The sequence below is a fragment of the Macrotis lagotis genome, chromosome 3 (assembly GCF_037893015.1).
Source record: "Macrotis lagotis isolate mMagLag1 chromosome 3, bilby.v1.9.chrom.fasta, whole genome shotgun sequence".
Taxonomy (NCBI): Eukaryota; Metazoa; Chordata; class Mammalia; order Peramelemorphia; family Peramelidae; genus Macrotis; species Macrotis lagotis.
Genome location: NC_133660.1, coordinates 298004690 through 298032152, shown reverse-complemented (window position 1 = coordinate 298032152; position 27463 = coordinate 298004690). Strand labels below are relative to the sequence as shown.

Sequence of the window (27463 nt, the reverse complement as noted above, 5' to 3'; positions counted from 1 at the left end):
AATTCATTAAATAAACTCAGTTTCTTGTACATTTTTAACATACCCTGTGTTGGTGGTTTAATATATTTATCTAATTACTTCAATTTGGCATCTCACATTCATAGGAAAGAGAATTTCTTAATATTGGTGATTGAAACATAGTGTTACTGTAGTCATACCTGAAATGATAAAAGATATTTTCAAGAACAGAGAATATGAAAATATTGATAATTTCAGAGGGACATAGGATTAAATACAAAGTGTCATAATGGAGAAATTATGAAACAAGTAGAGAGAAAATATTAATAGATAATTTTACATCATTCTTTCATGACTCGTAATTTAGAAAATAATTTCTTCATTGCCATAATGACATCCTTGTTCCTAAGGCTGTAAATGAGGGGGTTAAACAAAGGAGTTAAAGTTGTATAAAAAAGAGAAAGGATTTTTTCTATTCCTGATATGTAACTAGCCTTTGGTTGTAAATATGCAATAATAGCAGATCCATAAAATAAACCCATAACTATGAGGTGGGAGGAGCAAGTGGAAAAAGCTTTTGATCTTCCAGTTACTGTTGGAAGTTTGTGAATGGAGATGAAGATTCTAGTATACGAGCTAAGTATCAGCAGAAAGGGAAAAATGGCAAATAAAACAGTATCTGCATAGACTGAGACTTCATTCCAAAATGTGTCCCCACAAGACAACATCATTAATGATGATATGTCACAGTAAAAGTGATTAAGTACATTAGAATTACAGAAAGATAATGAAAATACCTGGTAGGTTTGTCCTAATATGATAGGCACCCCACTGATCCAGCAGGCAATCACTAGCTGAGTACACATCTTGTGGTTCATAATAAGAGTATAATAGAGTGGCTTACAGATGGCCACATAGCGGTCATATGCCATCACCGCCATGAGAAGAGTCTCAGGGACTGCCAGAACAAAAAAGAAGAAAAGTTGTACAGCACAGGCCAGCAAAGAAATATTTTTGTTCCTAGTCCAAAGATCATACAGCATTCTAGGAACAATAGCAGATGTGTAGCAAATTTCCAGGAAGGCAAAATTTCCCAGAAAAAAATACATGGGTGTTTGGAGTGCAGCATCAGATTTAGTAATTATAATAATGAGGCCATTTCCAATAAGAATATTTAAATAAATGACTAGGAAAATACCAAAAAGAATATTTTGAAGATTGGGATGATCAGAGAACCCTAAAAGAGTAAATTCATTCAAATGACTGAGATTTACTTCTATGTTTATTTCCATTGATTTCTTCTCGCGAAGTACTGAATCCAGGACAGACAATTCTTTTCAGAGTTCAAGGACTGCCTTCTTTTCTGCAAAAATGAGGTTGTGTAGTTAAATTATTGCTAACGGTCATCTCACCTTTTATGTTTTCAACTCCTCACTCTCCCTCATATTCTTTCTTGGGTCATGTTCATCTCTGGTATTTATAGTGTTGTCCTTAAAAAAAAACAATCCAGCAATAACAGTATTTATTCTATATTTTAATGTCTAAAATAATGCCAATGTCCCATATTCTGTACTATACTCTCACCTTAAAGTAAAAATTGAGTGATTATGATTGGAGATGAGATTTGATAAAGAGCAAAATCCATAGACATATTAAAATTGACAAATAAACCCAGATATCAAAAATATGTACCAGTGTGAATTTATATATTTAGTGTTCATCCATTTAAAAATACAATTTTTTAAAGAGGAGACCTTACTTATATTTTAGAGATGTTGTCATTCAGTCACTTATAGATATACATGTCTGACCTTACTGGCAATTTGGGGTTGTCTTGACCAAAAAAACAAGGATGGATTAATGTTTCTTTTCCCAGAATGTCCCTTGTTGAGTTGCATCAGTTCACACCCCAAAGAAGTATCTGAGGCTGAATTTGTCTTTGGTTAGCAAACATACATACATACGTAAATATATACAAACACATATATTCATATATTCTGTATTAGGACATTGTCTCTGACTAGAATATAAACTTCTTTGGGTGGGAATTTTGTATTTTCTTACTTTGTTACCTTTTATAGCAATTGATTGATAGCTTTTTATCAGATACGTCAGGATATTAATTCTAATGCTTTATGTACACCCACTGTCCTTAAATATATATCTCACTGACTGACTTCTAATTTTCACTAATCACTATATTATATATTATATATTTAGTGTTTGAGCTAATAGTTCTAATGTCTTCCTGAGTATTGGCTAATTCACTGCCTAGCTAGTGACTTAGTACTAATGATATCATCTAGTTCCAATTGCATAGTGATGTGATGCTTACTAATAGAGTTTTAGAAAAAGATATTTATTTTATGTGGGGCAACTATGGTGCACAATGAATAGAGTGTCAGACCTGGAGTCAGGAAAAATAGTCTTTGTGAGTTCAAATCTGTCTGCACATATTACTATCAATGTGAAGTCAGCCAAGACGTTTAACCCTGTTTGCTTCAGTTTTCTGTCCCATAAAATGACTTGGAGAAGGAAATGTCAAACCATGCTAATAACACTGACTAGAAGATCAAAAATGGGATCACCAAGAGTCGAAAATGACAAAAATATGACTGAAGTACAAGACAACACAAGTATCATGTACATTTTCCTTGATTTCTTTTTCTAATTGGGCATTGAATCAGCTCCAAATTTACCAAACACTACCACATCACAGGATACAATATTCCAAAAACACACATTCACATAATCTAATAAGCATTCAAGGAACATGAAGGCTTTTCGAAGGCTTTAACAATTGCCTTTAGAAAATCTACATATATATGCAATTGTTTCCAAATATCTCAACTTAATTTATATTTTTACAAACCGGCACTGTAGCCATTGCATTTACTGAATTTTAATGCATGATAAGGATCATATGATTATAAACTAAATGGTGAAATTAGAAATCATGGACTGCAGATTCCACAGAGTATTAAAGGGCATCTAGTATAAGTCATTCTTTGTTTTTTTTAGGTTAACAAGCTGAGAGACAAAGGACTTAAGTTACTTGAAAAACAGAATAAGTAAAAGGGGAGAATTCAAACCCAGATCCTATGATTATAGATTCAAATTTCTTTCACTGTACCATACTTCCACCAAATTATCTAGAAAGCATTAAATCACATTGAAAATCAGATACAATGACCCCAGTTAAAGTTTTGTCTTACCTTTTGATAATGGAAGAAAATGAGATTCACATACTTCTATGTTGAATGCATTGGAAAAAAAATCAATCTGCGAAAATTGTTGTTAACAGAAGGTCTTTAGTGGTAGAATCAGGTATAGACATTAGATCATTAGAATTGCACAATCCTCCATGACATCACTGCCAAGTCAAGTATTAGTTTCATATCATATTAAAAATGATGAATCTGTATCTCTTACATGCTGAATGAATTATACAATGTTACCTTCACACTAAGAGTCAGAAATGTTACTGAATATCAATTATTTTATACAATATGATCTCAAATCTATTCCCACTGTACATGAACCTCTCATGATTTTGAGATAATAAATTTAGAGAAGATTGAAATGAATATCAACGACATTCACTTTGACCATTTCATCCATGTAAAACATAAAAACAGAATGTCTAGTGTATTTAAATGATCTCTACCAAAAATTCAGATATTTGAAATCAGAGATGATATTTGAACCCAGACCCTTTATCTCCTATGTGGTGATCTCAGATTCATGTTCAACATGATTTTTCTTTCTGTTCAATATTTCCAGGAATGAAAGCTGGATTATATATTAGGAACCACATCCTTATAAAATATGGCCTTTGAGTTCAAAGCAAATAGAATTATTTAAATAAACAGGAGTCCAGCTCCAATGTCTTCAATGGGAATAGCTTTCTCCCCAGTTCACTTGTTAATTTTTAATTAGTTATGTACCTTTTCACTTTAAATTTAGAGAAATTTGCTCATAGTAATTAGACATCATGACCTAGTTGAAAGAGCTCCAAGTTTAAAATCTGAGAACAATGATTGGAGTTTGTGTCATTTAATAGTACTAATGATTGGTGAATCAAGCACTTCATTGAAAATATTTTCTTCTATTTTAAATTTTGAATATGATTCTTGCAAAATATGAGTTGCTGTGAGTAAAGTTTTCCTCAATATTCATCTATGGATTTTTATCCATGTTATTTGTCCATGTGGGTCAATTGAATATTGAATGATCCTTTTCAATTTTAACTGCATAGGATTCATTATAATACCCTCCAATCTTATTTTTATAGTGCGTAATGCTTTCTGTTTGGGGATTTTTCACTGTTTTTGTAATATAAGCAAAAAGATAGGGGTGATTTGATCACTTTTAAGAAGCCAATTTGCAATCTCAACTTATTTCTCAGTTTTGTGATTTCAGGGAAGTTCTTAGTTTTTTCCCCCCCCCCCATCACTATGTACCTTTCTGAAACTGGATATTGATGGAGAAAAGAATGAGTCAATATATATTAGAATAATATTATGTTAATTTATTAGCTCTAATTGCAAAGACATTAGGAACAAGTATATCAGCACAAGAAATGAGAAGAGACAGTTAATGGGAAAGAAGTATTACTCATATGATATTGAATTTTAAAGAAGCACTTTACAAGCTCCATACGTAAATATTATATGCGTTGTTCAATTTCATTTTAAAAAATGAACTTCCATAGAGCTAGTATGCTTTCTTTGCCAATATTACCATGTCATATAATTCAATTTTCTTTGAGCCAATCATTGAATTTATTATATTTCATCATATGCAATTATACCAAACATGTAATAATTACATTACATTAGAATTAGCTTTATTTTAATATTTATTTTTAAAATTCTTTCAATACTCATTTTTCTAAATTTTTGATTTCCACATTTTTCTTCTCCCCTTCCTTTCCTATCCCCACTCTCCTGAAAGAGAGCAATCTAATATAAATTATACATCAAAAAATGTAAGTTACTTGTAGTTGCCATGCACTGCAGAGAAAAGGTCTGTTAATTCCTATGCACATTCATATTTTTCTTCCCCGATTATCTATCATTTCTTACTTTTCTAAAATCCTTTTCAAATGATTCATATTCATACATGTTTATATATATGTACACATATGAAATATATATGTCTCCCACATACTTCAAATGTATTGGATGCTTCTTGATCACTTGTTCATATCAGTATCCTATAAAGACATCATAAATCTTGAAATTCTCAAATTCAGGTATCTAGAATTCAGTGATTCTCTCACGGCTCCTTCCAAAGCAAACACTAATTTCCAATAGTTATCTTAGTAGTTATTCCCAAGAGCAGAATTACTTGTATCCTGCCTTCCAAAATTAATCCCAATCATGGTCTTTTGATGTGTGAATCTTTGCTTTGATTGAAATCAGGAAGACATTTCCAAAAATGGCTATTTTCTATTGATAGTTCTACTAAACTTAGAGTCAATTTATACCTCTCCCATGCTTTCAAGACCAGCTATTTGTGATTGAGTTGAATAAGACAGAATATTGTGTGGAATCTGTGGCACAATAAAGGTAGGACTGGAAAAAATGCACACATAAATGACATCCATTCTTGATTTCTTTTATGAAATCTATTTACACAATGGTTTTAAGTGACTTGTCCAAGTTTATAAAGCTAGGCACTTATGAAGTATCCAAGGGCAGATTTGAACTCAGGTCCTGGTGACCCCAGGGACAGTGCTCTATGCACTGCATCACTTAGTTGTCCCTATACTATCCATTCTTAACTTTTAACTATTCAGTCAGAAAACTTATGGGGAATGTAACATAAACAATGATACAGGTATGGGCACATTAATTCGTGTCAGTATATAGTGTAGGAACCTACTTGAAGAATCAAGTCATAAAAAGGAGCTGGGCTGGTTGCCTCTTGCAGAACTTGGTGCTGAAGACTTCCACCCACCGCTCCCCGAAGTTGTGCTATATTCTTGGCAGAAATTAGATTTGACAAAGCTAGTTGTCAGCAAAACACCTGAGTTCCTGGAAATTATCTCGAGTGAAACTTTCTCTCTCTCTCTTTCTCTTTGAAATACTTTCTCACTCTTTGTGGTCCCCACATTCTGCAGGGGGAAAGGGGAGGGAGAAGGAAATAAAAAAATCTTCCTTTGGAACTTAGAAACCCCAACCCAAATCCCAGCTGCAATGAGTGCTTCACTGCAGGAAGCATGATTTCCCCCCCTCCCCCAGGTAGTTTTAGCCTCATTGTTTAAAATAGGGGATCCCCATGCTTTCTTCCTGGTTTGGAGAGGGTGTGGGGTGGACAAGCAACCACATTTTATTTAGACTACACATGGTTATCTATTCCAAGCCAAATCCACTATCAGCTTTAGCTGGACTGAGAAAGCCCCACCCTTGGGAGGTGGAAGGGGAAATGGGCAGATTGATTGAGAAGCCTCAAGGTCAATTGGATAAGAGGGAAAAAAAAGAAGTTAACTTTTTTCTGAGACTAGAAATTTACATTTCCTCTTTTAATTAAGCCTGTGCTAATAACTAATATATGTGTAATAGAGTAAATAGATTTGAACCTTATAACTTAACTAAAGAATGTATTCAACTTTAACTGTTGATTGGCTATTTCAAAATCTTAATTTATATATTTTTATATGAGAAGTTCCTCAAGAAATTCTGATTTATTCTAAAAAATATTTTTGACTGGTCTTAATTGGCACATTCAAAAAATAATGATAATATAAATATATATGTATGTGTGTATTTAAACATCAATCAGATATTTTCACATCTCTCCACTGACCTGGAGAGGTGGGAAAACATTATGATATTTTAAAATGTTAGTGCCACTCATGGTTTCCAAAAATCTCACTTTGGTAAAATTGAAATTTTTATGCAAACGTCCTTATGTTTGTGTTTGTTTCTAAACTCCTTTGTAGGTGTGTATGTGTGTGTATGTGTGTGTGTAATTTAGATCAGAAATAGTTACAGTTATCTGAGTTAAATTTAGGTTTCGGTTTTGAATTTAAGTGCCTTAAAATGTCTCATTTCAAGTGAAGTAATTAAATAATGGAGTTGGGATCTGAGCCTCCCCCATCACTAGGGAATCTTACTACCTTTTGTACATCTGAAAGTGTGTAAGGTGCAAGTTAGTGAAATGTTATCACGTGTGAACCAAGCTTTTGTTAGGTTAATGTTGATTGACAGCTGTATTCAACTTATGGTAAATTGAACTTTAAGATTTAGTAAATGCAGACTTTTTGCCCTCAAGAGGCTGTGAAAAGAGAAGGAGAAAGGAAAAAGTCCCTTCCTTAAGCTAAAAAAAGAGAAAAGCTTTTGGAGAGGTAAATCAGAGAGTAATTTAGTCACCTTTGATCTTTCAAAGTATTTGAAAGTTCTGTAACAAATCTGGGAATTTATGTGTTATTAAGAAGGAAAATATAATTGGGATAAAATGTATGCCAAGGAATTTGGAAGATTGAATCATATTTAAATGTTATATTAACTGATTTCTTTTTGCAAAGAGAAATACTGTTCTAAGTTTTGTTTTCTGATTTGTTGTGGTGTTAAATTGATATTGATAATACATTGTCAACAAAGTCACAAGGTCTTTTGTGGGTATAAGGAAGTAAGTTTGTAATAATCTTTGTATCTTAGTGTATGGCTATGGAGGGAATAAGTAAAATCTACTTAAGATCTGCAATTTGAAAATAAGAATGTGTATTATCATTGCCTAGCATTTGTACTATTTTGCTCTTGTTCTAAGAGGGGATGAGATGTTTAAATAAGAATCTTATGTTCAATGTAAATTAATAATGTATGTTTAATTTTAAAGAATCAAGAATGTGGACTTTCCTATGGTTAAATGCAGACAGCTAATGTGCGGGTTTCTGATATGATTGAATAAATATTATGAGGCATTTATCAATTATGTGATACTTTTGTGAAGTGAAAGAGATGATATTTACAATATTTGTTTATCTCTTATGAACATAAAAGTTATTTGAATACTCTAATGTTAAAGCCTAGAATTAACATGTGATTGCTTTGAAGGGGTGATAAGGGAAATACTACAAATTATCACACCTTGTGGGATATGTCTATGGATTCATTCATAATACAATGATGCAAATATTATTTTGTAAAATTTACTAATGCATGTGTTAATTGACTTGAACACCTGGTTAATTTTACAATTTTTTTCCATTGGAACCAAAATCTCATATTAGCAATGTAAGGTTACAAAAGATGTCCTAATAGTTTAAAAGAATTTTGATTGTAATAATTTGTATTTTGAAGATTGCTAGTAGTCAAAAGTTTATGCATACAAGTTTCTTGCTAGAAACATATGCTGGGACTAAAGTTGGGTCATCTGTTTTGAGAGAAAAGAACCTATGCAACATGAGGAAGATAAAATAATGATGATAATTTCAGATTTCTTTGTGGCAGTCTCTAGACAATTGTTATGTCAGGAAGTATGGAAATGATGGGCAAATGCCTAGTCAATAGGAGATGTTTAGTTATTTTAAACATATTTAATAACTAAATGGATTAATTGCAAAAGTTGATTTTATAAAAAAATATGAATTAGTATAATTGAATTTTTACATCTCAAAATCTATTTATTGCATTTCATTTACAACATTGTCCTTAGGTAAATGAGCAACAGTTGAATTATAATATTCCCTTTCTCTCTTAAACGAAAGTACACCCTGGCACACTCTTAGTTCTCCTTAGTACTCAAGTCAGAAGCTCTAATTGTATGTAATTATTGATCTGTCTGACATCAGGTATAGTAAAATAGAAAGACAATATGCCAATGAAGCCATTAGCCCTATTTAGTATGATTTTAAATACTGCAGATGGTGAAAGAATGATGGAATCTCTCCTCTCTCAGACCTGCAGCCTGTCTCATTGAAAAGGCTGTAATAGCAAATGGCCATGATCATTCCAAGTTTATCATAATTAAGTCTAAGTGTATCATAATTAAGTCTAAGAGTGAACCACTGGAACTCTATCTTTTAAATTTCAAATACTTGGCGAATATTTTGTCTTAGCCTTTTAACATGGCATGTGACTTTTTCAAAAGTTCTCTTAAGGAAGGAAATAGCAGTATGGCTGTTTAAATCAGGATAATACCTATTGATATCTTTTTTTAAAACTGTTTTAAATGAAAGATCCATTCTTCAATTAGAATTTTTGTTCATTTTAAAGATGGACAAAGATAAAATAGAAAATTTAGTTGCAAGTTACCATTTGGACATGTGCAGTTACAATGCTTATTCGATAAATTATTATAAAATTTTGAGGGTTTTTCAACTGAATATGGAATCCATTAAGAAATATGTGTTATATTGGAACCCATGTTCTTTTAAAAGTTTATTTGATACTGACTTAGGATCAGAAAGTATAAATCTTGTTAATAGGTCTAGTTTTTTCCTAAGTATTAGACCTCTGATAAATAGCTTCCTCTGTTAAAATACCTTCCTGCTCAATTTTTCCCTTGACTTTCATTTCTCTACCTGTATATCCCAACGACCAGCTTCTGAGGTCTTCCACTTAACCTGCCAACCAACCATTCTCTGGACCTTGCCTCAGTGAAGTTCTTATTCCAAGGTATTCATGGATTCTGAAAGACCCAGAAGAATCAGTGTTCCAAATAATTTTATGGGATAAATGTAGCAGGGAACAGATGTAGAGAATTATGGAAGTAGTAGAAACAAAATCTATACTCTTAAATGCTTTTAAATTTTGTTAAATGAGTGGAGGTTTCCTCCTCTTGAGATGTAAATTGGCTACATTGCTTCGTTGTTTAATGTAAAAATTGTATCCTGATCTCCTCAGTCTTCTTTCTACCTAATTCCATCAGGTAAGGGCAGGGAAGAGAATTCCCCTTTTACCCTCTGGATAAGGGGCAATACCATAAAATCTGAACTGGATCTCTGCCCCAGGTCAGTTGCCTCTCTGTCTCTGTCCCAGTCAACTCTGATTGACTCTCTTTCTTCTCTGTCTCTCTCTTTACATATCACTTTCTTTTGGGTTGGAACTTCTTATAATAAGTCTCTATTCTCCTTCCACACTTGCATTCCCAGCTCTGAATCATGATTTTTCAGGGAGGGGGCGGTGTATAACAGAACTCAAGAAACAGCAACTCAAAGTATGTCAATGGCAAAAAAAGAATTGAAATTGCAAAGTAATTCCTGAGTCTAAATACATGACTCATAATGGATATAACGATTATATTCTGTAGGGCATATAATCCCTACATTGTTCATTGCCTATAATAGTCACGCTAGAACAACAGTAGCTGAACTATAGTTTTTAATTTTATTGTTCTCTCATTATCCAAAACAGTCTTATCTAACTATTGCATCCTCCTCAGAAACGTACTCTCTGCTTTCAGAGTCTGCCTCCTCCAAACCATCCTGCATAGAGAGACCAAAATAATCACATTAAGTGGCCTTACTGCCCCTTAAAAATTAGTTTTTATTAAGTACATCCAATGAGCCATGTCTTAGAGAAGGTGCCCCTCCAGGAGACTTCATTAAACGCGAAAGATCTTGAAGGAACTACAACAGATTTCTTAAAGATGTAAAATGAAACACTTTTGTAGAATTGGCATTGCTCAAACCAGAAGAGCATGATATACACTAATAACAATGTGGTGAAAATCAATTATGATGGACTTGTTCATGTAATTAGTACAATAATCACGATAATTTTAAAAGACTTGTGCTGGAAAATAAAATCCATACCAAGAGAAGGATCTGTGGAGTTTAAATGAAGGCCAAAGCTTGTTATCTTCAATTTTTATAGGTTGTCTAATGCAGTATGTCACTTTTATCTAATTTTTTGTTTTTTCCATTTTTATCTGATTCCTCTCTCATAATATGAGCATTATAGATCTGTGTTTAGCCTGGAGACAAAATGTAGAGTCGATAGCAGATTGTTTTGAAGGGAGGGAGGGAGAAAATTATAGAACTCAAAACCTTGCAAAAAGAGGTTTTATTTTGTTTTATCTCTATTTCTTTAGGTTTTTTTGAAAGGCAAATGGGGTTAAGTGGCTTGCCCAAGGCCACACAGCTAGGTAATTATTAAGTGTCTACGACCGGATTTGAACCCAGGTACTCCTGAGTCCAGGGCCGGTGCTTTATCCACTGTGCCACCTGGCTGCCCCAAAAAGAGGTTTTATAAAAATTCCCATTGCATATAGTTGGATAAACTAATAAATAAAATATGAATAATGAAAACAAAGGAAATTACTTAAATTCTTTCTTGAAAGGATTCAGGGAATGTAAAGACTGAACTGAGAAGACACAAAATTTCAGGCAGTATGACAGGATATATGATGAAAAAAGAGTGAAACCTCATATATGGAGAATTGCAGATAGACAACATACCTGGCACATTGAATAAGTTTTATGTTACAACAGGATTATTTTTTGTAAAGTTTGGAGGAGGTCATTGAGTGTGTGAAAACCTGAGAATGTGAAAAGTTATTTATCAATTCTAATGATAGCAGTGTTAGATCGCGTTAGAGGCAAAGGGAAAATCCTGAAACCTCTTGAGTCATTGTGGAACATGATCATACATATGATTTAAATGTAGAAAGGTGAAAGAGAAAATAATGTAAATGCCCATCACTTGCAGAATGACAAAAATTAGCGACTTGTATATAAATTGGAGAATTTCTGTGATTTTTCAGACAGATGTAAAAGAAATTTTGGAAAATAGGGATAAATTGTGAAATAATCCAAAGCAAGGAAAGAAGAATAATGAGAATGATATAAACAATGTTTTCAATAAATTACACTCAAAGAGCAGCCAAAAGTAAGGTCACAAAATTTTTATTACTGTGATGAATTATGGATATGATGACTACCTCATGATGTATAACTTCCTTAATGTAAAAAAGAGAATACTATATGAAACTGGGTCTTTGGTGTTCAGCACCATTAAGAATGAAGACAATTCACACATATGTCTAAATCCATAAAGAAAATTTGATTTGAACATTCATCTTTACATCTTAAAATAATATCATGAAATAAACTCAGTTTCTTGAACATTTTTAACATACCGTGCGTTGGTGGTTTAATATATTTATCTATGTCAATTTGGCATCTCACATTCATAGGAACGATAATTTCTTAATATTAGTGATTGAAACATAGTAATATCGTAGTCATACCTGAAATGACAAAAGAGATGTTCAAGAACTGAGAATATGAAAATGTTGATAATTTCAAAGGCACATAAGATTAAATAGAAAATGTCACAAGGAGAAAGTACGAAAGAAATAGAGAGAAAATATTAAGAGATAACTTTATGTCATTCCTGTATGACTCTTAATTTAGAAAATAATTTTTTCATTGCCATAATGACATCTTTGTTCCTAAGACTGTAAATTAGGGGATTAAACAAAGGAGTTAGACTTGTGTAGAAAAGGGAAAGAATTTTTTCTATTCCTGATCTGTAACTGGCCTTTGGTTGCAAATATGCAATGATACCAGAACCATAAAATAAACCCATAACTATGAGGTGAGAGGAGCAAGTAGAAAAAGCTTTTGATCTTCCAATAACTGTTGGAAGTTTGTGAATGGAAATGAAGATTCTTGTATAGGAGCTAATTATCAACAGAAAGGGAAAAAAGCCAAATAAAACAGTATCTGCATAGACTGAGACTTCATTCCAAAATGTGTCTCCACAAGACAGCATCATTAATGATGACATATCACAATAAATGTGATTAATTACATTAGAATTACAGAAGGGTAATGAAAATACCTGGTAGGTCTGCCCTATTAAGATGGGCACCCCACTGATCCAGGAGGCAATCACTAGCTGAATACACATCTTGTGCTTCATAATAAGAGTATAATAGAGTGGCTTACAGATGGCCACATAGCGGTCATATGCCATCACAGCCATGAGCAAAGTCTCAGCGATTGCCAGAACCACAAAAAAGAAAAGTTGAACAGCACAGGCCAGCAAAGAAATATTTTTGTTCCGAGTCCAAAGATCAGACATCATTCTAGGAAGAATAGTAGATGTATAGCAAATTTCTAGGAAGGCAAAATTTCCCAGAAAAAAATACATGGGTGTTTGGAGCGCAGCATCAGATTTAGTAATTATAATAATGAGGCCATTTCCAATCAGAATATTTAAATAAATGACTAAGAAAATACCAAAAAGAATATCTTGAAGATTGGGATGATCAGAGAACCCTAAAAGCATAAATTCCTTTAAATGACTGAGATTTGCTTCTGTCTTTATTTCCATGGATTTCTTCTCTGGAAGTACTGAATCCAAGACAGACAATTCTTTTCAGATTTCAAGGACTGCCTCGGTTTCTGAAAAAATGAGGTTGTGCAGTTAAATTCTTGCTAAGTTGCATTTTCCCCATCTCATCTTTTATGTTTTAGCCTCCTCATTCTCCCTCATATTCTTCCTTGGGTCATGCTCATCGCTGAAATTTATTCTATTGACCAATAACAACTGTATTTATCCTATATTTTAAGGTCGATAATAATGCCGATGCCCATCGTCTCTATGATCCTTTCCCTTGAAAGTAAGAATTGAATGGTTATGGTTGGAGTTGAGATTTGATATAGAGCAAACTACCTAGACAAATTAAAATTGACAAATAAACCCAGATGTCAAAAATATGGACCAGTAGGAATTTACATATTTACTGTTCATCCATTTAAAAATACAATTTCTTTTTTTTTTTATTTTATAGTTTTGCATGGCAAATGGGGTTAAGCGACTTGCCCAAGGCCACACAGCTAGATAATTATTAAATGTCTGAGGTCAGATTAGAACTCAGGTACTTCTGACTCCAGGGCGTGTGCTCTCTCAACTGCACCACCTAGCTGCCTCCTAAAAATACAGTTTCTTAAGAGGATACTTAAATTATCAAAATGTTCTTGCTTAGTCACTTTTACATATACATGTCCAACCTTTCTGACCCAATTTGCGGTAGTTTTGAACAAAAAAAACCCTAATATGGACAATTGTTTCTTTTTCCAGAATAAACTTTTCTGAGTTGCATTGGTTCACACACCAAGGAAGTATCTGAGGCTGATTTGGTCTTTGGTTAGCTAACATACATACAGAAATATATACAAACATATATGTTAATGTATTCAGCATTAGGATTTTGTCTGTGACTAGAATATAAACTTCTTTGGGTGGGAATTTTGTATTTTCTTACTTCATTACCTTGAATAGCAATTGATTGAGAGCTGTTTATCAGATATGTCATATTATTTCTAATGCATTATGCACACCTTCTGTCCTTAAATATGTTTCATGGACTGACTTTTAATTTTCAAAAATCACTATAGTATATATTTTATATCAAGTTAGTGTTTGAGACAATAGTTCTTCTTATCCCTTCTCCTTACTGAGCCATTTCACTGCCTACCTAGTGACATTTTAGTCTTAATGATATCATCCATTTCCAAACGGATAGTGATGTGATGCTTACTTATAATGTTTTAGGAAAAGACACTTATTTAATGAGGGGCAACTATAGTTCACAACGAATAGAGTGTCATACCTGGAGTCAGGAAAAACAGTCTTTGTGAGTTCAAATCTGTCCACAGACCTTACTAGCAATGTGAAGTCAGACAAGACATTTTACCCTATTTGCTTCATTTTTCTCTACCACAAAATGACTAGGAGAAGGAAATGGCAAACCATGCTAATAACACTGACTAGAGCATCAAAAATGGCTCACCAAGAGCCTAACGTGACACAAAAATGACTGAAGTGCAAGACAGCACAAGTATCAAGTACACTTTCCTTCATTTCTTTTTCTAATTAGTCAGTGAATCAACTCCAAATTTACCAAACACTACCACATCACAGGATACAACATTCTAATCACACACATTGACACAAACGATCTTATAAGCATTCAAGGAACATGAAGGCTTTTCAAAGGCTTTAACAATTGCCTTTAGAAAATTTTATTGCAGTATATCTACAATTATTTCCAAATATCTTAATTATTTGTTTAAAAAAATACTGTCATTGTAACCTTTGCATTTACTGAATTTTAATGCATGATAAGGATCATATGATTATAAAATAAATGGTGAAATTAGAAATCATAGACTGCAGAGTCCAAAGTGTATTACTAAAGGTCTTCTAAGTATCAGTCGTTCTTTTTTTTTGGTCAGCAAGCTGAGAGACAGAGGACTTAAATGACTTGAAAAACAGAATAGGTTAAAGAGGAGAATTCAAACCCAGATCTTATGATTATAGATTCAAATTTCTTTCCCTATACCTTACTTCCCCCAAATTTTCTAGACAGCATTCCATTCAATCACACCTAAAATCAGATACAATGAACCATTTAAAGTTTTCCCTTACCTTTTGATTATGGAAGAAAACCAGTTTCACATCCTTCTTTCTTTGTTGAATGAATTGGAAAAAAAGGTAAAACTGTGAAAATTGATGTTAACAGAAGATTTTTAGTGGTAGAATCATATATAGACATTAGATCATTAGAACTGCACAACCCTCCATGACATCACTGCCAAGTCAATTATTAGGTTCCTATCATATTAAAAGGATAAATCTGTAGCTCATACATACTGAATGAATTATTCAACTTTACCTTCCTACTAAGAGCCATAAGTGATCCTGGATATCAATTATTTTCTACAATATGATCTCAAATATATTCCCACTATACATGAAGCCTCTCATGATTTTGTGACAATAAATTTGGAAAAGATTGAAATGGAATACCAAGGACATTCATACATTTAAAACATAAAAACAGACTGGCTATTGTATTTAAATGATCTGTGACAAAAATGCAGATATTTGAAATCAGAGATGATATTTGAACCCATGTCCTTAATCTTTTATGGTGTGATCTCAGATTCAAGATCAACATGTTTGTTCTTTCTGTTCAACACTTACAGGTAGGAAAGCTGGATTATCTGTTAGGAACCACATCCTTATAAAATATGACCTTTGAGTTCAAAGGAAACAGAATTATTTAAATAGACAGGAGTCCAGCTCTAGAGTCTTCAATGGGAATAGCTTTCTCCCCAGTTCACTTGTTAATTTTTAATTAGCTATGTACTTTTTTACTTTAAATTTAGAGAAATTTGCTCATAGCAAATTAGACATCATGACACAGTTAAAAGAACTCTGAGTTTAAAATTGGAGAATAATGAATGGAGGTAGTGTCTTTTAGTAAGACTAATGATTGGTGAATCAAACACTTCATTGAAAATATTTTCTTCTCTTTTTAATTTAGAATATAATTCCACACAATCTGAGTTGCCTTGAGCAAAGTATTCCTCAAGGTCCATCTAAATATTTATATCCATGCCATTTGTCAATGTGGGTCAAAGTAATATTGAATGATCCTTTTCATTTTTAACTGCATAGGATTCATTTTAATAACCTCCAATCTTATTTTTATGGTGCGTAATTATTTCTGTTTGGGGATTTTTTCACTGTATTTATAATATAAGCAAAAAGATAGAGCTGATTTGATCACTTTTAAGAAGCCAATTTGCAATCTCAACTTATTGTCTCAGTGTTGTGATTTTAGGGAAATTCTTATTTTTCCTTCATCACTATGTATTTTTCTGAAACTGGATATTGATGGACAAAAAGAATGAGTAGATATTTATTAGAATAATATTATGTTAATTTATTAGGTCTAATTGCAAAGACGTTAGGAACAAATATATCTTAGCACAAGAAATGATAAAAGACAGTTAATGGGAAAGAAGTATTAGTCATATGATATTGAATTTTAAAGAAACTCATTACAAGCTCTCTATGTAAATAATATTTGTTTGTTCAATTTCATTTTAAAGATGAACTTCCATAGAGCCAGTATGCTTACTTTCTTTGCCCATATTAAAATGCCATATAATTCAATTTTGTTTGAAGCAACCACTGAATTTGTTATATCTCATCATATGCAATTATACCAAACATGTAGCAATTATATTATATTAGAATTAGCTTTATTTTAATATTTATTTTTAAATTCATTTATCTTTCAACTCTATGCAAAGATAGCCTTCAATGCTCATTTTTGTCAAATTTTCAGTTCCAAATTTTTCTTCTTCCCTTCATTTCCTATCCCCACTCCCCTGAAAGAGAGCAATCTAATATAATGTATACATTCAAAAATATTTCAACAATATCCATATTAATCTTATTACTAAAGAAGGATCAGAATAAGAAGGGAAAAAACATTAGAGGGAAAACAGAAATCATAAGACAGATTTATCAATTGAAAATAGCTATCTTTGAGCTGTATACAGCCTCCATAGTTTCTTTCCTGGATCTAGATGGCATTTTCCATCACGGTCTTTAAAAATTGGTGAGCATTATTGCATTCAGAGATAAGGAAATACATCACAGTTGATCATTACAAGATGTTATTAATGTGTAAAATATTTTTCTGGTGTTGCTCCTTTCACTTAGCAGGAGTTCATGCATTTTTTCCAGGCATTTGTGAAGTCCCATCCCTCATGATTTCTTACGGTTTAATAGTCCTCCATCACATTCGGATATTATAATTTGTTCAGCTATTCAATAACTGATAGGAATGCCTTCAATTTCCAAATACCCACATTTAAAAAGAGCTGCTATAAATATTTTTATTAGTCTGGGTATTTTCCCCTTTTTCAAAAACCTCCTTGAGATTCAGATCTAATTATAATTTAGTGGATAAAAAGCTATGCAAAAATTTATAATTCTTTGGATATAGCTCTCAATTGCTCTCCAGAATGGTTGGATCCGTGTCCTCGTGTTCCCACGTTCATTTCAACATTAATCATTTTTTCTTTTTTACCATATTGGCCAATCTAATGGTTATGGAGTGACATCTCAGAGTGGTTTCAATTTATATTGAATTATCAGTAATGATCTAGAGTTTATTTCCTATTAATAAAAAGGGCTTTTATTTTTTCATCTGAAAATTTTCTATTCATATTTGTATATTATTTTTTACTATTTGACTGTTTATCTACTGTTAATGAATTGTAATATAAATGTGGTTCCATTATCTAGGTAGTTTAGAAATTAGTCCATTATCAGAAACATCAGTTGTAATTTTCAACCAACTTGCTTTTTGTATTAGTTTTCTTTGTGCAAATGCTTATTAATTTAATGTAATCAAAATGATTAATTTTTCATTTTATAATGTTCTCCATCACTTGCTCTTCATGAACACCCTAATTCTTCAGAGATCTGACAAATTAACATGTCATTGTTCTCCTAAGTGCCTTGTTGAATCATCGTTTATGACTATATCTGTTACCCATTTTGTCTTTATCTTGGTAAATTTGAGGATATGGTTCTTTATCAAGTTTCTACCATAAAGTTTTCCAGTTTTTCTAGCCGTTAAGATTTTTAGGATTCAGTAGATTGTCAATTATATGTAGCTTCCATGTCCTGCAGAGAAAAGATCTATTTCTTCTTGTTCCCATTCAGATTTTGCTTTTGCAAATCGCTGTCATTTCTTAATTTTCTAAAATCCTTTTCAAATTATTCATTTTCATACATATTTACACATATACGTATATACACATGTGAAATATATGTCTCCCATACACTTCAAATCTATTGGATGCTTCTTGAACATTGCTTCATATCAGTATCCTGTAAAGACATCATAAATCTTGAAATTCTCAGGTTCGGGTCTCTAGAATTCGGCTATTCTCTAATGGCTACTTCCAAAGCAAACACTATAGTTATATTAGTAGTTATTCCTAAGAGCAGAAATACTTACATACTGCCTTCCAAGATTAATCCCAATCATGGTCTTTTGATGTGTGAATCTCTGCTTTGATTGAAATCAGGAAGACATTTCCCAAAATGTCTATTTTCTATTCATAGTTCTACTAAACTTAGAGTCAATGTATACCTCTCCCATGCTTTCAAGACCAGCTATTTGTGATTGAGTTGAATAAGACAGAATATTGTGTGAAATTTGCGGCATAATAAAGGTATGACTGGAAAAAATGCACACATGTAAATGACATCGATTCTTGATTTCTTTTATTATTTCTATTTAAAGCCATGGGGTTAAGTGACTTGTCCAAGTCCCAATGCTAGGAACGTATTAAGTATTCGAGGGCAGATTTGAACTCAGGTCCTTCTGACCCCAGGGACAGTGCTGTATCCACTGCATGACCTAGTTGCCCCTATATTGTCCATTCTTAACTTTTCACTATGCAGTAAGCAAATCTATGAGGAAATGTAACATAAACACTGACACAGGTATGGGCACATTAATTCATGTCAATATTTAGTGTAGAAAACTACTTGAAGAATCAAGACTTTAAAAGGAGATGGCCTGGTTGCCTCTTGCTCCCTGGCCCAATCAGCTCTGTTTGACTGTTCTTTTTATCTCTCTCTCTCTCTTTACCTATCATTTTCTTTTGTTATAATTTCTTTTAAATAATCTCTATTTTCTTTCCACACCTGCATTCCAGGACCTGAGTCATGATTCATCACAGATACATATTCAAACTCAAAAAACCCCAGCAATATTTTGCTGAGTCAGCCAGGATAAGTCTCTGCCCAGTCCTGGGAAACTGGATCGAGCACAGTAGGTGCAAAGCACACCCCTTTTCAGATCCAAGAATTCTAGAAAACCAGGAAAATTACATATGTATACTGGGATTAAACTTTGGTTGTTTTAAGGGAAAAGCACTTATGTAACATGAGGACGATAAAATAATAATGATAATTTGAGATTTCTTTGTGGCAATCTCTAGACAATTGTTATGTCAGAAGTTTGGAAATGATTCTCAACCTCCTAGTCAAAAGGAGATGTTTAGTTATTTTATACATAGTTAATAACTAAATGGGTTCATTGCAAAAGCTGATTTTATAAAAAATATGAATTTGGATTATTGAATTTTTACATCTCAAAATCTGTTTATTGCATTTCATTTATAGCACTTTGCTTAGGTAAATGATCAACAGTTGAATTATAATTTTCCCTTTAAGTCTTTAAACTAAACTACAACCTGGTACATTCTTGGTTCTCCTTAGTACTTAAGTTAGAAGCTCTGATTATAGGTAATTATTGATCTGTCTGACATCAGGTGTGTTAAAATAGAAAGACAATTGTGGGGGTCCAGCCTCAGCAGGGTCCTTGGAACCTGACAGGAGGGATAGAGTCGACGAAATGAGTTGAGTCAACAAGGGGGTAAAGGCAGGAGCAGGTTGACTGACTGTCAGCTGCTTGGATTTATTTTTATAGTTTCAGAATCATGGATGTTTCAAGCAAGCAAGCAAGCTGAGATCATTTCCTTGGTTACAAAAGTGTACAGTTTTCATCATCAATCATATAGTTCACATGGTTATAAGTTTTAATAGTGTGATTACAAGTTTTAAGTAATAATCATATAGTTAATTGATTTCTTATACCTACTCAGACCATGATGACCTTAACCTGTCTGTTATCTTACTTATTACTACATTGTATAATTGTTAATTCATTTAAAGTTATTAATTAAGCAGTTCTTTTAATGGAAAGTTTTTTTTTTATATTTTTGTGTAAGTAATGTTTTTTGATACACTTCCTTAACAATCTATAGTGAGGGTCTTCATGCTTGTCCACCCATGCGTTAACTCTTACAATAACCAATTTTTCCTTCAGGCCTTGTTGGTAGAAGCCACAGTTTCTGTTACTTTTTTATTCTTTCCCATGAAACTAAGGCTGCTGGAGCTCATATATCAGTCACCTGTACTAACTATTTTCTCACCATCTTTTTCCATATATTCCTGGGTATGGTAAGGGGGGGAAACCTATTAATTTACCTGGAATTCTATCTGACCCATCTTGTATCTGTTTTCCCTGTATATATTCTGGCATCTCCTTGGAATTCCCAGTGTTGGGTTTTCCAGAGATTTCATAATGGTGAAGCCTTTTGTATGCCTCAGGGAGAAGCAGTCCTGTTAAATTTGGACAGAGTTTACAATTTGTTTTATTCAAGGAATTTTTCTGAAATCCTTCCTTTATAGTTATTCCAGTATTAGTGTGAATAAATATTGAAATCAATAATAAACCTATAAATATTGGTATGCATGGAATCCCTATATATATTGAAGAAGGAAATGTTGTTCCATCAGGCAGTGTGAGTGCCTTGAGTCTTCTTAATGCAACTGTGTCAAACAGCTTAGAGACCCTGGCTCCCAACAGACAATATGCCAATGAAGCCATTAGCCCTATGGAGTGTGATTTTACATACTTCAGATGGAGTGAGTGGTCTTTGAAAGAACAGTGGAATCTCTTATCTGTCATACCTGGAGCCTGACCCATTGAAAAGATTTGCCAGTATGACTTCTGCTTATAAAAGCCATCTAATTCATGAGGGAACATGTCCTCATGTCCTGCTCTATTCTGTAATGGCAAATGGCCATGGTCAATTCAAGTGCATCATAATTAAGTCTAAGAGTGAACCATTGAAACTCTTCTAAATTTTAAATAATTGACAAATATTTTTTCTTAGCCTTTTAACATAGCATGTGACTTTATCAAACATTCCCTTAAGGAAAGGAAATATCAGTATGGCTGTATATATCAGGATAATACCTATTGATCTCTTTTTTTTAAACTGATTTAAAGGAAAGACCCATTCTTTTTTTTAGGTCTTTTGCAAGGCAAATGGGGTTAAGTGGCTTGCCCAAGGCCACACAGCTAGGTAATTATTAAGTGTCTGAGACCGGATTTGAACTCAGGAACTCCTGACTCCAGGGCTGGTACTTTATCCACTGTGCCACCTAGCTGCCCCCTAAGACCCATTCTTCAATTAGAATTTTTGTTCATTCTAAATATGGATAAAGATAAAATAGAAAATTTAGTTTCAAGTTACCTTTTGGACATGTGCAATTAAAAATGCTTATTCGGCAGATTTTTATACTATTTTTGAGGGTTTTTCAACTTAATATGGCATGCATAAAGGAATCTGTGTTATAGTGGAACCCATGTTCTCTTAAAAGGTATTTTGATACTGACTTAGGATCAGAAAGTATAATTCTTGCTCTTTATAGACCTAGCTTTGTCCTAATTATTAGACTTGTGATAAATAGCTTTCTCTGTTAAAATAGCTTCTTGTTCAATTTTTCCCTTGAGTTTCGTTTCTCTACCTGTTTATCTCCAAGACCAGCTTTTGAGGTGTTCCAGTTAACTTGCCAACCAACCATTCTCTGGACCCTGCCTCAGTGAAGTTCTTATTCCAATGTATTCATGGATTCTGAAAGGACCAGGAGAATGTGTGTTCCAAATAATTTTATGGGGGAAATGTTGCAGGGACCAGATTTATCAAATTATGAAGGAAGTAAAAGCAAAATCTATAATCTTAAATGGTCTTAAATTTTGTTATATGAGTGGAGGTTTCCTGCTCTTGAGATGTAAATTGACTACATTGCTTCACTGTTTAATGTAAAATTTGTATCCTGATCTCCTCAGTCTTCTTTCTACCTAATTCCATCAGGTAAGGGGAGGGAAAGAGAATTCCCCCTTTGCCCTCTGGGTAAGGGGCAATACCATAAAATCTGAGCTGGATCTCTGCCCCAGGTCAGTTGCCTCTCTTTCTATGTCCCAGTCAACTCTGATTGACTATTCTTTCTTCTCTGTCTCTCGCTTTACTTATCACTTTCTTGTGTTGCAGCTTCTAATAATAAGACTCTATTTTCTTTCCACACCTGCATTTCCAGCTCTGAATCATGATTCATCACAGGTATATAACTGACCTCAAGAAACAGCAACACAAAGTATGTCAAAAAAAGGATTGAAATTGCGAAGTAATTCTTGAGTCTAAATACAAGACTCATAATGGATATAGCTATTATGGTATTTCATGTAGGACATATAATCTCCAAATTGTTCTGTTCCCTATAATAGTCACCCCAGAACAACAGTAGCTGAACTATAGTTTTAAATTTTATTGTTCTCTCATTATACAAAAACAGTATTATCTAACTATTGTATCCTCCTCAGAAATGGACTCTCTGCATTCAGAGACTCCCTCCTCCAATCCATCCTGAACAGAGGGACCAAAATAATCACATTAAGTGACCTTACTATCCCTTAAAAATAAGCTTTCATTAAGTGTCTCCTATGACCCATGTCTAAGAGGAGGTGCCCCTCCAGGAGACTTGATTAAACATTAAAGACCTTGAAGGAGCTAAAACAGATTTATTGAGATATAAAATGAAAAACTTCTGTAGAATTGGCATTGTTCAAACCAGAAAAACATTGTACACACTAATAGCAACTTGGTGAAGATCAAACATGATGGACTGATTCATTTCAGTAGTACGATAATCAAGACAATTTTAACAGACTTGTGGTGGAGAATACCATCCATACCATGAGAAGGAACTCTGAAGTTTAAATGAAGACCAAAGCTTATGAACTTCAATTTTTAAAAGTTGTCTAATGCAGTATGTCGTTTTTATCTCTCTAATCTTTTCTTTTTTCCATTTGGATCTGATTCTTCTCTCATAACATGATAAATATGGACCTATGTTTAGCATGGTTATATATGTAAAGTCTATATCATATCAATTTGAAAGAAGGGAGGGAGCTATAAAACTCAAAACCTAGCCAAAGAAAAAGGATTGATAAAAACTGCCATTGCATATATTTGGATAAAGTAATAGATAAAATATAACTAATTGAAACAAAGGAAATTATATAAATTTGTTTTTGAAAGGATTCAGGGAATGTAAGGGCTGAATTGAGAAGAGACAAAAATTCAGGCAGGAGAACAGGATATGTGATGAAAAAATCGTGAAACCTCATGGAGAATTGCAAATAGACAACATGCCTGACCCATTGAGTAACTTTATGTTACAACAGGATTATTTTTTGTAAAGTTTGGAGAATGCAATTTTGAGGGTGTGAAATGTTTTTGAGAATGTGAAAAGCTGTATATCAATTCTGATAGGAGTGTTAGATTGGGTTAGAGGCAATGGGAAGATCTTGAAGCCTCTTGAGTCATTGTGTGAAATGATCATACATATGATCTAAATGTAGAGAGGTGAAAGAAAAAAGAACAAATTTCCATCACTTGCAGAATGACAAAAATTAGAGGCTTGCAAATAAATTGGAGAATGTGTGATTTTTTTTCACAAATATGTAGTAGAACCTTTGGAAGACAGGGATAAATTGTGAAATAATCCAAAGCAAGGAAAGAAGAATCATGAGAACAATATATACAAAATTTACACTAATTTACATTCAAGAGCTACCAAAAGTAAGGTCACAAAATTTTTATTGCTTTGATGAATCATAGATATGGTGACTACTTCTTGATGTATAACTTCCTTATTGTAAAAAGAAAAAAACTATAAGAAACTGAGTCTTTGGTGCTGACCACCATTAAGAATAAAGACAATTCACATGGATTTCTAAATAAACAAATAAAAATTTGATTCGAACATTCATCTTTACATCTTATGATAAAGGCATGTAATAAACTCAGTTTCTTGTACATTTTTAACGTACTCTGCGTTGGTGGTTTAATATATTTATCTAATTACATCAATTTGGCATCTCACATTCATAGGAAAGATAATTTCTTAATATTAGTGATTGAAACATAATATTATTGTAGTCATACCTGAAATTATGGAAGAGATTTTCAAGAATTGAGAATATGAAAATATTGATAATTTCAAAGGCACAGGATTAAACAGTAAGTGTCATAATGGAGAAATTATGAAACAAGTAGAGATGAAATATTAATAGATAATTTTATATCATTCTTTCATGACTCTTAATTTAGAAAATAATTTTTTCATTGCCATAATGACATCCTTGTTGCTAAGGCTGTAAATCAGGGGGTTAAACAAAGGAGTTTAACTTGTGTAGAAAAGAGAAATAATTTTTTCTATTCCTGATATGTAACTGCTTTTGGGTAGTAAATATGCCATAATAGCAGATCCATAAAATAAACCCATAACTATGAGGTGGGAGGAGCAAGTGGAAAAAGCTTTTGATCTTCCTATTACTGTTGGAAGCTTGTGAATGGAAATGAAGATTCTAGTATAGGAGCTGAGTATCAACAGAAAGGGAAAAATTCCAAGTAAAACAATATCTGCATAGACTGAGACTTTATTCCAAAATGTGTCTCCACAAGACAACATCATTAATGATGACATATCACAATAAATGTGATTAAGTACATTGGAATTACAGAAAGGTAATGAAAATACCTGGTAGGTCTGCCCCATTAAGATGGGCACCCCACTGATCCAGGAGGCAATCACTAGCTGAATACACATCTTGTGGTTCATAATAAGAGTATAATAGAATGGCTTACAGATGGCCACATAGCGGTCATATGCCATCACAGCCATGAGCAGAGACTCAGTAACTGCCAGAAAAAGAAAGAAGTAAAGCTGAACAGCACAGACTAGCATAGAAATATTTTTGTTCTGAGTCCAAAGGTCTGACAACATTCTAGGAAGAATGTCAGATGTATAGCAGATTTCCAGGAATGCAAAATTTTACAGAAAAAAATACATGGGTGTTCGGAGAGTTGCATCAGAATTAGTAATTATAATAATGAGACCATTTCCAATCAAAATATTTAAATAAATGACTAAGAAAATACCAAAAAGAATATCTTGAAGACTGGGTAAATCAGAGAACCCTAAAAGAATAAATTCATTCAAATGACTGCGATTTGCTTCTGTCTTTCTTTCCATTTCCTCTCTGGAAGTATTGGATCCACTATAGACAATTCATATCAGAATGCAAGGACTTTCTCCTTTTCTGTAAAATGAGGATTTAACTACATTACTGCTAAATTGCATTTTTTTCATCTGACCTTTTACACTCCCCTAACTTTCCCTCAACATTCTGTCTTGGGTCATGTTCATCTCTGATATTTATGTTGATGACCTTCAAAAAACTATCCAGCAATAACCGTTTTTATCCTATGTTTTAAGATCCATAATAATTCTAATGTCCTATAATCTGTATTATACTTTTTCTTCAAAGTGAAAATTGATTGGCTATGATAGGAGGGAATCAGATTTAAATGTATAGTGAAATCCCTAGACATATTAAAATTGCAAATAAATTCAGATTTCAAAAATATGTTTCTAATGTGAAATAACATATCACCGTTCATTCATTTAAAAATACAGCTCCTTAAGAGGAGACATCACTTATGTTATAAAGAGCTGTTGTCATTCATTCAATTTTGGTTACTTACTCATGTCTGACCCAAATTGTTATGGTCTTGACAAAAATACTGGAGTATTTTTCTGTTTCTTTCTCTACAGCATCCATTTTGGAGCTTCACAGGTTCACAACCTTGGAAGTATCTAAGGCTGAATTTGGCTTTGGTTATTAAACATATATATTCACAATTATATATGTTCATATATTCTATATTAAGATTGTGTCACTGAATAGATTATTTATTAACTTCTCTGGATGGGAATTTTGTATTCTCTCATTTTATGAACCTAGATTTATCTTCTATAGCAATATATTGAATTTATTGATAGATGTTTATCAGATATAAGGGTATGTCAGTATATTATTTGTAAAATTTTATGCACATAAGCTGCCCCAAATATACATTTCACTGTCTGATTTCTAATTTTCCCTAATCACTTGATTATTTAGTATATATCTAGTGGGTATTTAAGACCATATTTCTCTTATTCCTGATCACTGAAGCACTTCGCTGCCTAGCTAGTGACATTTTAGTTATAAAGTTGTCATCTATTTCCAAATGGATAGTGACATGATGGTGACTTATAGATTTTAACAAAAAGATACATATTTTATAAGCGACAATGATGTTGCATAACAAATCGAGTGTCAGACCTAGAGTCAGGAAAAAATAGGCTTTGCAAGTTCAAATCTATCCTCAGACATTATGAGTGATGTGCTGCCAGAAAAGTCACTAACCCCATTTCCTTCAGTTTTCTTCCACATAAAATGACTTGAAGAAGGAAATGTAAAACCATGCTAGGAGTGTAGTTTGGAAGATCAAAAATTGATCACTTAGAGTTGAATATGACACAAAAATGACTGAATTACAAGACAACAAAATTGTCATGTTTACTTTCCTTGATTTCTTCTTCTAAGATGAACCAATTCCAAATTTATCAGAGTAACATCACAGAAAACAATATTTTTAATGTATACATATACATAAATAATCTAATAAACATTCAAGGAACAAGAAAGATTGTCAAATGATTTAACGATCACCTTTATAAAATCTAATTAAATTTACAATTATTTCTGAATATCTCAGTTTAATTTACATTTTTAAACTGTCAACATAGCCATTTTGTTTTTGGAATTTTAATGTATGATAAGTATCATATGATTATAAAATGAATGGTGAAATTAGAAATCAGGAATGCAGAGTTCAAACAGTATTATAGGCCATCTAGAAAAAAAAGTCATTCCTTAAATGTTTGATAGACTTCACTTGAGAATCCATCTGGCCCTG

General features: G+C 32.8%; 2 protein-coding genes and 1 pseudogene across 2 annotated transcripts; all 3 read right to left on the bottom strand.

Annotated features, from left to right (window-relative positions):
• Positions 1 to 299: 299 nt before the first annotated feature.
• On the bottom strand, positions 300 to 1250 carry LOC141519578 (olfactory receptor 10AG1-like). Its single transcript, XM_074231782.1, has one exon. It carries the CDS (start codon positions 1248 to 1250, stop codon positions 300 to 302), a length of 951 nt encoding a protein of 316 aa, XP_074087883.1.
• Positions 1251 to 12299: 11049 nt separating this feature from the next.
• Positions 12300 to 13250, bottom strand: LOC141519577 (olfactory receptor 10AG1-like). Its single transcript, XM_074231780.1, has one exon. It carries the CDS (start codon positions 13248 to 13250, stop codon positions 12300 to 12302), a length of 951 nt encoding a protein of 316 aa, XP_074087881.1.
• Positions 13251 to 24740: 11490 nt separating this feature from the next.
• Positions 24741 to 25691, bottom strand: LOC141519576 (olfactory receptor 10AG1-like; annotated as a pseudogene).
• Between the last annotated feature and the right edge of the window lie 1772 nt (positions 25692 to 27463).